This window comes from Ctenopharyngodon idella, chromosome 5 (genome assembly GCF_019924925.1).
Source record: "Ctenopharyngodon idella isolate HZGC_01 chromosome 5, HZGC01, whole genome shotgun sequence".
NCBI lineage: Eukaryota > Metazoa > Chordata > Actinopteri > Cypriniformes > Xenocyprididae > Ctenopharyngodon > Ctenopharyngodon idella.
This window is the reverse complement of record NC_067224.1, coordinates 33,708,671-33,723,430: the sequence shown is the minus strand read 5'-3', so window position 1 is coordinate 33,723,430 and position 14,760 is coordinate 33,708,671. Positions and strand designations below refer to the sequence as shown.

The window sequence follows — 14,760 nt, the reverse complement described above, 5'->3', positions numbered from 1 at the left end:
ACACTACATCAACATTTTTCAGCTTTCGGATGCAGCCCAAATATATCACAAAGGGTTCCGCCAAATGTTCCACAAAGGGTTAGTACAAAAAACAGCTCCCTGCTGTTCTAATTCTCAAAATACTCGTTAAATGTTAAAAATAGTAACGTGTAATATCGCTTTAACAATGAATCGACATCAGTGCACAACGACGATTAAAAATATCATCCATATTTCTTGTGAAAGTGGATTGTCATGACAAAAATGTTCCTCCGGAAGGATTACGAGGTTACACCGTTAATGGATTAGAGCTGCGGTGTTTGGGTCGTTCTTTTGTTTACACCAGTTTTCCATTTATTCTCAAACGCTCAGGTAAATGAAACCTTTGTGTACAACGTAAAGACTATCTTTACATTTCATTTGAAACACGTTTATCAAGTGACAACATTTCCCAAGCGTTGCCAGCTCGCTGAATGTTTCAACTGTGTTAGTGTTTGCTAGCTGGATAGCTAGTGTGAATGTTATTGTCTCTGTGGTTTCATTTAATTCACTTGAACTGCGTTGTGTTTTTTTTGTTCAAATCTTCTACTAATTTAAACCTTTAGTGTGAATATTGTTTCCGTTGAGTGTTTATCCTGTCGTGTAAGCAAACTGTCACCAATGTTTCGAGTAAATGATAAGGACTCTACTTAGTTTTGGTCTGATAATTCTGTCAGATACTCTTTGATTTCACTTTCTGATTTGTGATCTGATTGATGTGTCTAGTAAAATCTCCCATATGTTTATAACATATCTCCAGAGCAATCAAAATCATGTTATTTATTTTAATACTACGGCTCATGACTTGCATGTCTAAATCAATGGATCTTTTGCACTGTACAGTACTATTACTATTCATTTTCTTAAATAAAAGTTATCAAAACGAATTACTCTGATCTTCTGTAGAGTCCAATGGATCTGCAGAACAACACCTGTGAATATGTGATAGTATTCATGTGACCTGTGGAAGCAGAAGCATTACCAGTCACTACATTAGGGCAAGGTAATTGAGTGTGTGTGTGTTTATGTAAGATAGAGTTCTTACATATTTAAAATTGTAAATGTTCTTTATTAATTTACCATGCTTTGAATATAAATGAATCTAATTTTACACTTATGTACTTGCATGCATAGCTTCTGACTTTGTTTTTGCCCTCAGCCGTGATGTAGATTTTTGTTCCTGGCCATGACATTTTAAAGTTTAATCCACAGTTTAGAGTGAAATCATGTTCACCGCTACCCAAACGTCCAAATCCCAGTTCCTGGATAAAGCCAGGATAGCACGGGAGGAACGGAAAGGTTATAAGGAGAAAGAGAGAGCTGCCACTCAAATCCAGGCCCTGGTCAGAAGATTCCTCTGCCGTTGCAGATTGCAAAGAGAAATCAGGTTAGGGCTGACATGAACCGTTTTTTACAATAGTCGTAACCATTCTAGACAGTCATATGCCTTTGCTGACTTTGTTGGCCTAAGATAAAAAAGTAAAAATGAGGAGTGAAACCTCTCAGAGGAAAATTAAAAGTGAAGAATACAGTATTAAAGTATTTATTTCAGTATTAAGTTGTTTGAATGTTATTGTGTTGAATAATGTGAATACTATTTCAAAAAAATAGCTTGGTTTATTTGAGCCAGTGTTATTTGGGATTGATAATATCCTAATTATAGTTTTTATTAATTAATTTAATTAATATTTTATGCTTTTATGATTTTGATTAGTTTTTCTTTATTAACATTTCTAAATAGTTTTAGACTGTTGAATAGATTTTTTCACATTACTTTTTGTTTCAGGAAAGAGGTGGATGACTTCATTGCAGTCAGTGATGCAGGTTCAACAAAAAGAAATGCATTATCCATCTTCAAAATTGCTAGAAAATTGTTATTTATATTGAGCAAGGAAGATAAGTTGGTAAGCATCACAATTCTTTTTAAAATTTAGATTGTTTAGTTAAGATTTGTTTATTTAGGTGAACAATTACATTTTATTTACACTTTTTGTGAATATTATTAATGATGGCATTGGTTTTTTTTTCTCTTACACAGAGATTTGAGAAGTTGTGTAGAATCATACTAAGTAGCATGGATGTTGAGAATGAACCTAAAGTAAGTCTTAACCAAGCAGTGAGTACAACATCTTTTATCCTATCTTAAGTTATATTAGTTGCACATTTTTGCAATGTCGTGACAAGCTATTGTTTTTCTAGGTATGGTATGTATCTCTGGCCCTTTCAAAAGATCTCACCATCCCCTGGCTGAAACAGATCAAAGATGTCCTTTGGGTTTCCTGTGAATTTCTGAAAAAACTGAAGGTAATATTAGTGCTTTAAGGTTCCCTACCTGCAATTCTGAGTCCAAAGCTGTTCATTTCTGAGTCTGTCAGTTATCTGTACATACAGGTTAGAAAGTGCTTCTTGATGAATGCTTATTTCCTGTGTTCCATTTTTCTCTGCAGCCTGACATACTGCAAGATAATAAATTGGTGACGCTGCACCTGACAATGCTGATAACATTCACTGACACATCGACATGGAAAATCATCCGAGGAAAGGGTTCGTGTCACATAATAAGAGCTTGTGAGATGATTTGCAGGCTAAAATACGTAGAACCCTACTAGAATTTCCTGTCTTTTTTTTTTTTTAAGGGGAGGCCCTCAAGCCTGCTTTAAACAGGATTTGTGAGAACATCATGGGACATCTCAATCAGAAGGGCTTCTACTCTGTTCTTCAGGTACTGCTCATACAAACAGCCAATCAGAATCTTTGTTTTGTCTGTAAAAAACATTTCTTATTATCAATGTTGAAGGATGCTTTAATGAATAGAAATTTCAAAAGAACATTGTTTATTTGAAATAGAAATCTTTTGTTACAATGTTAAATTCTTTACTGTCACTTTTAATCAATTTAATGCATTCTTCCTGAATGAAAGTATTAATTTCATTACTGACCCCAAAATTTGAGCAGAAGTGTATATGCAATTAATTCAAACAATTATTCAGCAAATCATGTTATCTGATTAAAATAAAAAATAAAAACTTATTAAAAGCTCTAGCTTAAACTTTGACATAAGAAGCATCTTTGCATTTTTCAGATTCTACTTACAAATGGATTGGCAAGATCCAGACCTTCCCTTTCCAAAGGAACCCTCACTGCCATTTTTACGCTGTCACTCAGGTCTGTTGCCATGAGAACTGGGTTTGCTCTCTGAGACATCTCTCGGTCTGATTACATCAGTAGCTCTATTTCTGTGAAGTTGCAGATAATGTGATGAGCTTTCGGTTCTTGTGTGTTTCAGGCCAGTTGTTGCTGCGCATTTCTCAGACAACCTGCTGAGGTCTTTCCTCCTCCACATCATGTCTGTTCCGGCGTTCATCTCGCACCTCAACACACTCACTCCAGATGTAAGAAACAAACACATACGGAAGGATCATTCACACACATATCTTAAAGATCTTGAAATAAATTGAATTTGAATTAATCTGAATTTGTGCTCCTTGCAGTGTATGGTCACCATGCAGACCCATGACCTCTTTCGCAAGTTTGTCTTGTTTTTAAGCCGAGAGGAGCAGTGTTTGGATATCTGTGTGTGTCTGGAGGGAAGCCACACTCTGTGCTTACTAGGTAAGCATGTGTGCTTTATACACACACTTTTTGGAGTGTGTATTAGATTTGGAGAACAATGGTAGACTGGTGAATGGAGAGCTAAGAATCAATACTTAAGATGTGCTTGCACTGCTGAGCCGTGTTCGCTCTTAGTTTGTCATTCTTAGATCATTTATCTCATCATCTCTTCTATGTTTTGTTTCCAGGTAACCTCATTCAGCTGGGATACTTTAATGTAAAAGTTCTAGAGCAGGAAGCTGGTCACTTTGTCAAGGATCTGACAGATATGTTGTCATACTGTCAGAGATATGTGTCTCAAAAGAAATCCAATCTCACACACTGGCACCCGGTGTTGGGTTGGTTCTCTCAGACTGTTGACTATGGGTATGTCAATGTTATGTTGACAAAATAAAGCACATTGTTTCTGGATTTCTCTGTTGTGCCATTGTATTAAGCCATCTTTCATTTTCTCTCTCTCTCTCTTTGCTGTCTCTCCAGGCTTAATGAGTCTATGCCGTTGGTAACAAAACAGTTACAATGTTTGTGGGGAGTTCCAGTGATCTGCACTCTCTTCTGTGATGTTCTCAGCAAAAAGCTAGAAACTCAAGATCCCACACCACCACCCCCTCCTCAGCCAAGCTCATTACAGAATAACCTGCCTGTCAAAAGTGAGAAACGCATCATTTTAAACAATTAAGTTTGAAACTTTTTTTTTTTTTTAACCAGACTCATAGAACATAACTTTAGTAGATGATTACACATGGACTGAGTCTGTAATGATTATCGTTAAAGCACAGACAAGGATGTTGTCTCAGTATCTGAAAACCACTTATACAGTTTTTTTCTGCCATATTTCTTACCACTTTTTTGTACTAACCCTAAAAAAAGTTCTCATCCACTGGGGCTAGGACCCACTAGGGGGCCTCAGCACACTTTCAAGGGGTTCACATGATGGCTGAAAATTATTTAAGATTAAACCTTCTTTTGTCTAAATTAAGCTAAAACAGCTTAAAATCAAAATGTAAGCTGAAATTCTATTTAAGTCATTCCATTAAAAACTTCATTTCCTTAAAAAAAAAAAAAATACAAACCAGGGTTCTCATGATCTTGGACAACCTGGATATACTGTATGAGGCCATTCAGTTAACAAATTTATATAAATTTGGTCAAGCTCTATAATATTTTTGATTAGTACAAATTGCTGTTTGCGATTTAAAAAAAAAAAAAAAAAAAAACCTAGAAAAGTCTTAAATTAATTGATAATAAAAAAATGCAAGACATGAAGAACATTCAGTTATTCTGATTATGGAAATTAATGTAATTATTTATAATTATTTTACTTATTTTAATATATTTTCACTCCTTTTTGTTTTAAACAAAGGATAAAAAGTAAACAGTGTGATGCTAGTGTCATCAAGTCTGTTTTCATCCTGTTTTCACTGAGGAACTTTGTTAAACTCTCTTCACGGTTAGATCTGTTCAAGAGAGCGTTCCAGAAGTCTGCATCTGTGCGGAACATCCTGAAACCGGTCGGGGGGAAGCGTGTGGATTCAGCTGAGGTCCAGAAGGTGTGCAGTATTTGTGTGTTGTATCAGACGGCACTCACCACGCTCACGCAAATCCGCCTGCAGATTCTCACAGGTACTTTTCATATGAAACCATTTATGAAGTCAGTGCTGTTTACACACCTATGAATTAGGGATGGGCGGTATGGCCTGAAATCCATATTGCGATATACATTGCAGCCTCTTGCGATAACGATATATATAGCGATATATAAATTATAATAGATAGAGTTCGAGTACATCTCACCTTGTTTCTAGATCCTGGAAAAACTGTTTATGCTTTTATCAGACACTTTTGCAGAAAAATAGTTGTTTGTTGGGTAGGTAGGTCCAAGACCACTGTAGTATTAGAAAGTGAAACTTTAAATATTTTATATTTAATATATTTTAATAATTTAGATTGATATTATTCTTAATCTTGATTTTATGGTTTCTAATTAAACTCTGTTTCCAGGACTGACGTATCTGGATGAACTGCTGCCTAAGCTGTGGGCATTTATCTGTGAGCTTGGCCCTCAGGGAGGACTACGACTCTTCATGGAGTGTCTCAATAATGACACGGAAGAGTCCAAACAGCTCCTGGCCATGCTGATGCTCTTCTGTGACTGTTCCAGACATCTCATCACGTAAGAGTTGTATAGTTCACTGGTGACAGTGCTTCTACTTTGCATTTATTCTATTTAATTAATTAATTTTTTAAATACAATTATTTTTACTACAGCAACTACTACTACTACTACTGCTACTACTACAATATATATATATATATATATATATATATGTGAATGTGCATGTTGTTCTGTGAATTATATTACAGGATTCTGGATGACATAGAGGTGTATGAGGAACAGATTTCTTTTAAAATGGAAGAGCTAGTCACCATCTCCTCGTTTCTCAACACATTTGTGTACAAGATGATCTGGGATGGTATTTTAGGTGAGCAGGTATTATTTAGCCCATATGTTTGTTTTTGCAACAATGGACTTTTTATGTTTATGCTTTCTTTTGTCCAGTCTTTTTCTCCACTCATTTCTTGTGGTTGCAGCTTCATTTTGATAAACCACAGTTGTTTTGAGCCATCTGCATATGGAGCCAGTGATAATGTGCTTTCTGTGTGTAGTGACTGTGGTCATTAATTTGTTTCAGAGAATGCCAAAGGGGAGAAGTTGGACTTATTCCACAGTGTTCATGGCTGGCTGATGGTTCTGTATGAGCGGGACTGTCGCAGGAGATTCACGCCTGAAGATCACTGGCTCCGCAAGTGTGTCTCTCTTACATATCACTGAGCCAAATTACTCTCTGGTTTTACTTTAGAGTTGGGGTTAGGGTCCGTTCAAAAACAAATGACTGAGATTATTATTCTTATATAGGGAAAAGATAAATGCACCGGCCGACAAAACAGGTCTCATTTGTTTTCTTTTTCTCTGTATGTCTAATACAGAGACCTGAAGCCCAGCCTGTTGTTCCAGGAGCTGGAGAAAGGCAAAAGAAGAGCACAGCTGCTACTTCAGTACATTCCTCATGTCATCCCACACAAAAATGTGAGAATCAAACTCAAAACAGGAAAATTGTTAATGTTGATTAGGTGCCACAGGGCATGAATTTCTCAGTGGATTGGATCATACAAACATTCAATTTCCATTTTCTGAGATAGAGAATCCAATTTAGATTGACCAAATAAAAAATTGTCTTCATTTTATTTTTAAACACAAGATGAAATTTACAGATGTTTTTTTTCACAGAGGGTGCTGCTGTTCCGGAACATTGTGACAAAAGAGAAAGAGACTCTAGGATTGGTGGAAACCAGCTCAGCCTCTCCCCATGTGACCCATATAACCATTCGACGCTCACGCATGTTGGAGGTAATGGATGCTTTGTCATTCATTTGATGGATAAAAACACACACAATGAGTATTATGGCTATAATAAAATGTATACCTTGAATGCAATGTAAGTCACTTTGGATGAAAGTATCTATCAAATGTATAAATGTAAATGCAGGATAATAATGATAATAGTAATAATCTCTTTCTGTTCCTTACTCTTCATAGGATGGTTATGATCAGCTGCGGCGTCTACCTGTCAATTCCATTAAAGGAGTGATTCGAGTGAAGTTTGTGAATGATTTAGGAGTAGATGAGGCTGGAATTGACCAGGATGGTGTGTTTAAAGAGTTTTTAGAAGAGATCATCAAGAAGGTTTTCAACCCAGCTCTCAATCTATTTAAGGTACACACTGCTCTCTGTTAGTCCAAACGGCTGCGAGCAGTTCACCCAAACAATCATCATAAGACCTTGCTTACTTCCCCAATAAACCTCCACTTCATATTTTTCTCTCTCTTTCAGACCACAAGTGGGAATGAGAGATTATACCCCTCCCCAACTTCCAGCATCCATGAGAACCACCTTCAGCTGTTTGAATTTGTTGGAAAAATGCTGGGAAAGGCCATGTATGAAGGCATCGTGGTGGACGTGCCTTTTGCCTCTTTTTTCCTCAGTCAGGTTCTAGGTCACCATCACAGCACTTTCTACAGCTCCATAGACGAGCTGCCCTCCCTCGACTCAGAGTTCTACAAAAACCTCACCTCTATCAAGGTCAGTGCCAATGTGACTATTATAGTAGGGCTGGGGAAAAAAATTGATGCATCGTGAATCGAGAAATGATTCTGGATCGATTTGGAGATTTTCCGAATGCATTGCGTTTCTCTCTCTAATCGATTCTAAGCTTAGTTTTTAACAGCAGATGGCACTGCGTGCTTTAGAAAAAGCTGTACTCTGCTTGCTTCCAATTCCTTACACACCACTTGAACCTTCTATAAAATAATCATTCATGAAGTTCGAAAAGGTAGAAATGAATTACAAGGGTGTTTGCAGTGGGCTGTTTACATTAATCTCGCATCATAAAAGCATTCTGAGGTGCAAGTACATTCTCAGACTCAGCCGAATGCATGAGCGCTCTTCTTTGTGAGCATTTGAGCGTATGGTTAAAAACTAACCTAGAGCGCCATCTGCTGTTAAAAACTAAGCTCAGATTTGATTTGAGAAAGAATCACGGTGCATTCAGAAAATCTTAGAATTGATCCACGAATCGAGAAGCATCAATTTATTGTCACAGCCCTATATTATAGTATTCGTACAGTTTGGAAAATGCTTGATTTTAACCATTATGTTTTCAAGGTTTGAAATGTGATTGGGTTTTGAATATCATCCTTGAAAATGCTTGATGTCCAGTGTGATTTAAATAAAAGAAAAATTATGATTGAAAAATAAACTTTATTAAATATCAAGTAGTTGAACCCTTGCGCATCATGAGCCTCATTGCTTTAATGTCGTGCGAGCACATGTAAGTACGTGTGATAGGTGTCCAAAAATCACATTGACACAATTACTTTAATGTTACCCAAATTCACTATGGTGAACAGCTGCAGATGAACAGAAGGGTCACCAAATCCTACAAGGCAGCAGTAGCGGTTCCCGAACTCTGTTACCCTTAAAAACTGTTAATCTACCTGTTATAGAACTCCTTACAAATGAAAATGTGAAGATTTCAAGGTAAAATTGATACATTTTTAAACAGCAGAATGACAGCGCAGCAGTTTTCTTTCAGCCCGACTCAGATTCAGGATTTGTTTCATATTCGTTTTGTAAAAGGACCATTCGATGGAGATTCGTTTAGCTTTTTCACATCGCCTTTGGTTTTTGAATATTTAATTTTCTAAATATTTTACAATAGATTATTCAGTGTGTATATATATATATATATATATATCTTCTTTAACTTTATAAACGTATTAAAGTTTTTCATTAAAAAAATTAAAGTACATTAATATCACTTCTTTTGTGTTGTACTCTCCTCCCATTAAATTATGAAAAACTAGCCTTTTCTTACTGTAAGTGTAGTAATATCCATGACCGTGTATTAATTTGATTTTCAGCGTTACGATGGGGACGTCAGTGATCTGGGTCTGACTTTATCCTATGATGAAGAGGTGATGGGGCAGGTAAGCAACTTTTGTGTCAGCTGAACCTACTTTGTTGGTTCTTGTGACACTATTGGCTTTCCTTGTTCTCTCTTATACTATTTTCCTTTCTTTGTCTCTTCAGTTAGTCTGTCATGAGCTAATTCCTGGTGGAAAGACTATGCCTGTCACTAATGAAAACAAGTGAGTCCATTTTGTCTCTTCAGTCAAGTGTAAATAAAATTTTTGTGGCAGAGCTGCCTCCTATTCACATTCAATACAATAAGGAGAAATGACCCGATGAAAAAACAAATTAGTATTGGAAGCGGAGCGGTTCAAAAAGCAATTAGGGATTTGCTGCCACAGACAAATGCTTAACTTATCTGCAAGTTTAGAATAGGACAGAATAAAAGAATGTTTTGTCATTAACCCTCCTTCCACTCTTCAGGATCAGCTACATCCACCTGATGGCCCACTTTCGCATGCACACTCAGATCAAGGAGCAGACTGCAGCATTCATCAGGGGCTTCCGCAGCATCATCAACCCAGAGTGGCTACACATGTTCTCCACCCCTGAGGTCCAGAGGCTCATCTCTGGAGACAACGCTGAGATAGACCTGGATGATCTCAAGTAAACCTGCAGTTTTTAACTCTGGCCTTGAAGGGTTTTGCTTATCAGTTTGCTGATTTGTAATACAAACTAAGAATGATGCACTGCATTAAACCTAAATTGCTCTCTATAGTGGACAAGGCTGGAAGCATCTAATGCATCACACCTTCAGTTCACAGACACCCCTTTTTTATTTTTGATTGCCTGTATTGCTAGGCAATGAAATTTGATCTGAAATAGGGCTGTCACAATATCAGATTTTCACTTCACAATTACTGTGGCCAAAAGGCTTCACAATAATGATATTACTTTCTCTTTTTGGCCAATGAATCTCACTCAAAATAAAAAAAAAAAAAGTGTAGGGAGGTAAAGAGAGAGTTCGTAACCATAACGGTACAAAACCGTACCAGAAATCCTGTTGGCCAGCATTTGCTGAACACTGGGTTGTGTGACACCTTGTTTTTTTTTTGTTTTTTGTTTTTTTATGGAACAATTCCCTGACTGGCAAGTTAACTTTTATCTTGTGTATATATAGAGCATCTTGATTTCATCTGTTATCTCCTCTGATGTGATTTTGTGTGGAAGTTCTAGCTACACTTTTATGATAGGTGCCAATCAGAGTTCAAAGCCGTTCACACAGATCGTGTTTTTGCATTACACTGCACTGCTTTACCATGGTTTTTCTTTGCAAACTTGCCCTAGATTGACGTTTGCATTTTAAAAATACAGTGCTCAAGTTAAAGGTTTAAAAAACACATCTCTAGACCTTGCACTTTTTTTATTCCACTACCCTGTTTTTAAATACAAATCGTGTTCTGTGGGAATGGCCCCTTAAAGGCGATGGTTCACCCAAAACTGAAAATAATCCCATAATTTGCTCACCCTCAAGCCATCCTAGGTGTATATGACTATCTTCTTTCTGACAAACATAATCGGAGTCGAATGTAGGAGTAGCGTAAGCTTAGGTGAGAGTGGACGCCTCTCTCGGTTAAAACAAATATGGCTGGGCAACAAACTCAAGCTCCTATTCTTAAATATGGCTATTTTTCTTACAAAAACCCATCGCTTTGCTTCAGAAGGCCTTTATTAGCCGGATGGATGGATGGATGAGTGAGTGAGTGAGTGAGTGAGTGAGTGAGTGGGTGGATGGATGGATGGGTGTGTGTGTGTGTGTGTGTGTGTGTGTGTGCGCTTTTTTGGCCTTCAAAATCTTGAGCCCCATTCACTACCATTATAAAGCTTGGAAGAGCCAGGACACTTTTTTTTTTTTTTTTAAACTCAGATTGTGTTTGTCTGAAAGAAGATGTACACCTAGGATGGCTTGAGGGTGAGTAAATCATGGGATAATTTTTGGGTGAACTATCCCTTTAAAGTACAATACCACTACCTACTATGTTGTAGATTTTATTCTGAAATAATTCTTTAAATTGTTATTGTTTTAAATAACCTCTGAGTGTTACATCAAAGCTAGCTACTGTATGTGATGATTCTGGTCTCTGGACTTTAAAATGTAAAATTTAAATCATGTTTTGTTTCTAACCATACACATTTGTTGAAATATCCTTATTTCACTACATTTATATCCACCGTGCAGACCTTTCCCACAATCATCGCAGAAATTGATGTCCACATGTAGCCCTCATAGTCACATGCTGTGAAGAACAGTCATAAAAAGGTTGCAATGCATGTCATTTTCTCTGTCTCCCAGGAAGCACACTGTGTACTATGGAGGTTTCCATAGCAGCCACAGAGTCATTCTTTGGCTATGGGACATTCTCTCCAGTGACTTCTCCCCCGAGGAGAGAGCCATGTTCCTGAAGGTAATACTTATCAAATCTTAAAGGAGTTATTTCAAATGTTTATTGCCATCTATTAAGTGGCTGTTTCATCACAGTTTGTCACCAGCTGCTCACGACCTCCTCTGCTCGGTTTTGCCTACCTCAAACCCCCTTTCTCCATCCGCTGTGTGGAAGTATCTGATGATCAGGTTAGATTACTTCATCATCTTAATCCATACACTGTACTGCAAAGATCTTGTTGTTTCATCTTTCTATTTTGTTTGATTGTGAATGCAGGACACAGGTGACACTCTAGGCAGTGTTCTCCGTGGATTTTTCACCATCCGTAAAAAGGAGCCAGGTGGTCGCCTTCCTACATCCTCCACTTGTTTCAACCTTCTCAAGCTGCCCAATTACAGCAAGAAGAGCATCCTCAGAGACAAACTCCGCTACGCAATCAGCATGAACACTGGCTTTGAGCTTTCATAACCCAAGCTGGTTTATTCTACATGTACAAACACAAACATCTACAAACATGAACATCAACAAGACTGGCGGTGGCCTAACTGTTAAAGGTGACCACACAGAGTTTGAAGTAGGAGACATTACAAGATTACAGTCTTGCTTCATCAGCATTGTGGCCTTCAATTAAGGCTCTTGACCTTGAGTTGCTCAAGTGCTCAAGCTCAATTTTTCCATCAATGTCTACTCTGTCTTGTCCACCAAATGGAAAGTGAATGAAGAAACTAACTTCTTAAACTAGTAGAACTGAGCTAAACGTATCAAGTCAGACTTAGAGACTCTTTGAGGAGCTCAACCATAGAAGTATATTAGTGTACAAACATTACCTTCAGAGAACTTTTTGAACCACTTGAAGATCCATATTTAGTGTCATGTTCTTTATTCTCAGCATTTGAAGCCAAAAGAGCTCCAAACGCCTTATACAATCAGTTTTAAACCAGCTCAATTTAATGTCATCAAGTCAGGATACTTTTGACCCCTACTTGAGCGAAACCTGTCAGTCGAGACCGAGAAACTGAACTCAGTGTGTGCATCCAAAGTAACTCAAACTATATTTAGTTTGGTCTTCATTGGCTTCTAAGCACTGTGCCCATTTGGTGATGAAATTGAATTGAAACTCCTAAACCTCCTTTTAAAGTTACAGCAGATACAGTGGTGGATGTACAGATGTAAGATCTGCAGAAACAGTTCAGCATTGTCTCTCAGGTCTCCGTGTCCGTGGAAAGCAATACTAACGCAATGCAAGCCATGCAACTGAAGACACAAAGGAGGCTTTTGCCTGTTTGTACGGCAAATGCTTTCAAACCCATAGCGCACTAAACTTCTGCTGGACTTGAGGACAGAGCCTTGAGAGGAAACCCAGCACTGTTGATTGACTTCAGTGAGGCAGAGCCAGCAGTATGTCAGATAAGAGATGTCTCTGCAGAGATACACCTCTCCTTTCCTGCTTTCTCATGGTATACACTACAGGGCCCCGACCCAGAATGCATCATTGGCCTAATGTCATGGTGACATTTCTTTTTGCTCATTATATTATACTCATTAGTCTGCTCATGCTTTTCATCTCTAACGCTGTCTTAATGACAAACTAATACAGGCAAGAATGAAACCACTAAAAGGAATTTTACTCCAGCTCGGAAGTAACCAATCATCACATGACAAATCGCTCTCACTGTCATCTCCCACTAACTCTCTGCCCTTTTTTGCGGTGTATACTGGAATTAAGCCATACAGTGAGGACGACTAGCTATCAAACCAGCTCTTGTAGGGACTTTTTTTCTTAAAGGGAGAGTGTTACAGTGACTTCTCTGAAAGGTCAATGGGCTCAATGGAATATTGTGAATTGTTATTCCAAGTGGACAAAAAAAAAAAAAAAAAAAAAATCTCCCTTTGCATGATGTCACTGAATGATTCAAACGATTCCATGTCCGTGTCACACAGGTCAAAGCCTGCTGTTTATGTTGTATTTCTTTTCTTTTTCTTTTGCTTTGTCATAAAGAAGGTTAGGGTCAATCTGTTAAGAAATTTCTGGTTCATCCCCCAACTAAAATCTAAAAGAAAAACATTCAGAAAATATGTTTTGCAAAAAGAAAATATAGGTAAAATTTTAGGTACATCAAGATTTAAATTGACCATCAAGAAAACAAATTTACATGCGTTATATATTATTAAAACAAATTATTAAATGATTATATATAACAAATTATTAAATTATTTAAATGTATATTATTTTTATTAAATTGAAATTTACAGTTTTAAGTATACATCATGGTAGTATTTGTTGTACTACATTAAATACAAGTCATTGTATCCAGATAATATTTTGGGATGTGGTGCTTATATTTAGTAAGGCTTTATTTTGTTCATGCAAAATATAGTTGTATTATTTTGTTTTCTTTTGTTTTTGGGGTGAATTATGACCTGGACATTTCTTCATGTGATTTGCTCTTGGTTTCAGGCCTCTTAAAAGTCGTAAACGGCTGTAGTTATTCCAGAATATATATGCAAACCCTCTTCCCTTTGTATGCAGTATATGCAAAATTATAGTTAACCTACCATAATCTGTCTGCCCCCCCTCTCCCAGCTCTTCAAAAATTTAAGGCATGACAGTATTTTCTGGACATTTGTAGATGTGAAAAATGGCTTTAAGCTCAATTTTTTTTTTTTTTTTTTTTTGTATGTGTTGCTGTTAATGTTAAGTTATAAATGTATTGTCCTAATGCACAAGGGCTTAGGCTGTGTCCCATAGCAGAGTTTGGTATTTAAATGAACTAACATTAACATGCTATTCCCTTTGAAAGATGTTCAAGTGCTCTGGTTGGTGTTGTGGATGAGGAATGTGTTTGGCATAATGCTGTAAATGCAAAAATATTCACGTTAATGAAGAGTCTTTATGGACTGTGCTATGTATGGTGAAATGACTCACCTGAATTTCATGATGTCATAGAATCTTGCTTTCTCTCTCTTGGATAGGGATGCAACAACCTTTAAAGTGTCTCTATTCATTTGCTTGATGAAGAAGTGTCTTTTGAATTTGGTTGCACTACATGAACTGCAGGTTGTTATATACACAGTATATTACAAAAGCAATGGCATTGTAAAGTTATCCATGTGTACAGTAAAATTTCCTCTGTAAAATGTAGACTTATTTGTCGATCAACCATGTAAAACATTTGAATATCCAAATCTAAAAACTTTACTAAACAACAAAGAATG

At 37.0% G+C, this 14,760-nt stretch overlaps 1 protein-coding gene across 2 annotated transcripts; it reads left to right on the top strand.

Annotated features, from left to right (window-relative positions):
* The first annotated feature begins 49 nt into the window (after positions 1-49).
* On the top strand, positions 50-14,758 carry ube3b (ubiquitin protein ligase E3B). Of its 2 annotated transcripts, none has more exons than XM_051894018.1 (27): positions 50-351; positions 925-1,021; positions 1,231-1,405; positions 1,805-1,922; positions 2,057-2,134; positions 2,218-2,322; positions 2,466-2,562; positions 2,655-2,740; positions 3,101-3,183; positions 3,305-3,410; positions 3,510-3,630; positions 3,819-3,996; positions 4,111-4,280; positions 5,086-5,253; positions 5,632-5,803; positions 5,995-6,113; positions 6,324-6,438; positions 6,619-6,718; positions 6,920-7,039; positions 7,229-7,405; positions 7,523-7,771; positions 9,112-9,177; positions 9,281-9,339; positions 9,584-9,766; positions 11,454-11,565; positions 11,640-11,732; positions 11,821-14,758. In XM_051894018.1, the coding sequence occupies exons 3-27, from the start codon at positions 1,245-1,247 to the stop codon at positions 12,010-12,012; spliced, it is 3,228 nt and encodes a 1,075-aa protein (XP_051749978.1). In that variant the 5' UTR covers positions 50-351; positions 925-1,021; positions 1,231-1,244; the 3' UTR covers positions 12,013-14,758. The 2 variants fall into 2 exon arrangements, with proteins under 2 accessions (XP_051749978.1, XP_051749979.1); XM_051894019.1 differs by having other exon boundaries at positions 51-351; positions 2,057-2,116.
* Positions 14,759-14,760: the final 2 nt, after the last annotated feature.

What these genes read in the sequence shown, in the direction of transcription:
- ube3b (XM_051894018.1), top strand. Translation starts at nt 1,245, where the DNA reads ATGTTCACCGCTACCCAAACGTCCAAATCCCAGTTCCTGGATAAAGCC. An exon ending in GAATAACCTGCCTGTCAAAA is followed by an intron (nt 4,281 to 5,085) that starts GTGAGAAACGCA and finishes CTTCACGGTTAG; the next exon opens with ATCTGTTCAAGAGAGCGTTC. An exon ending in GAAGATCACTGGCTCCGCAA is followed by an intron (nt 6,439 to 6,618) that starts GTGTGTCTCTCT and finishes TGTCTAATACAG; the next exon opens with AGACCTGAAGCCCAGCCTGT.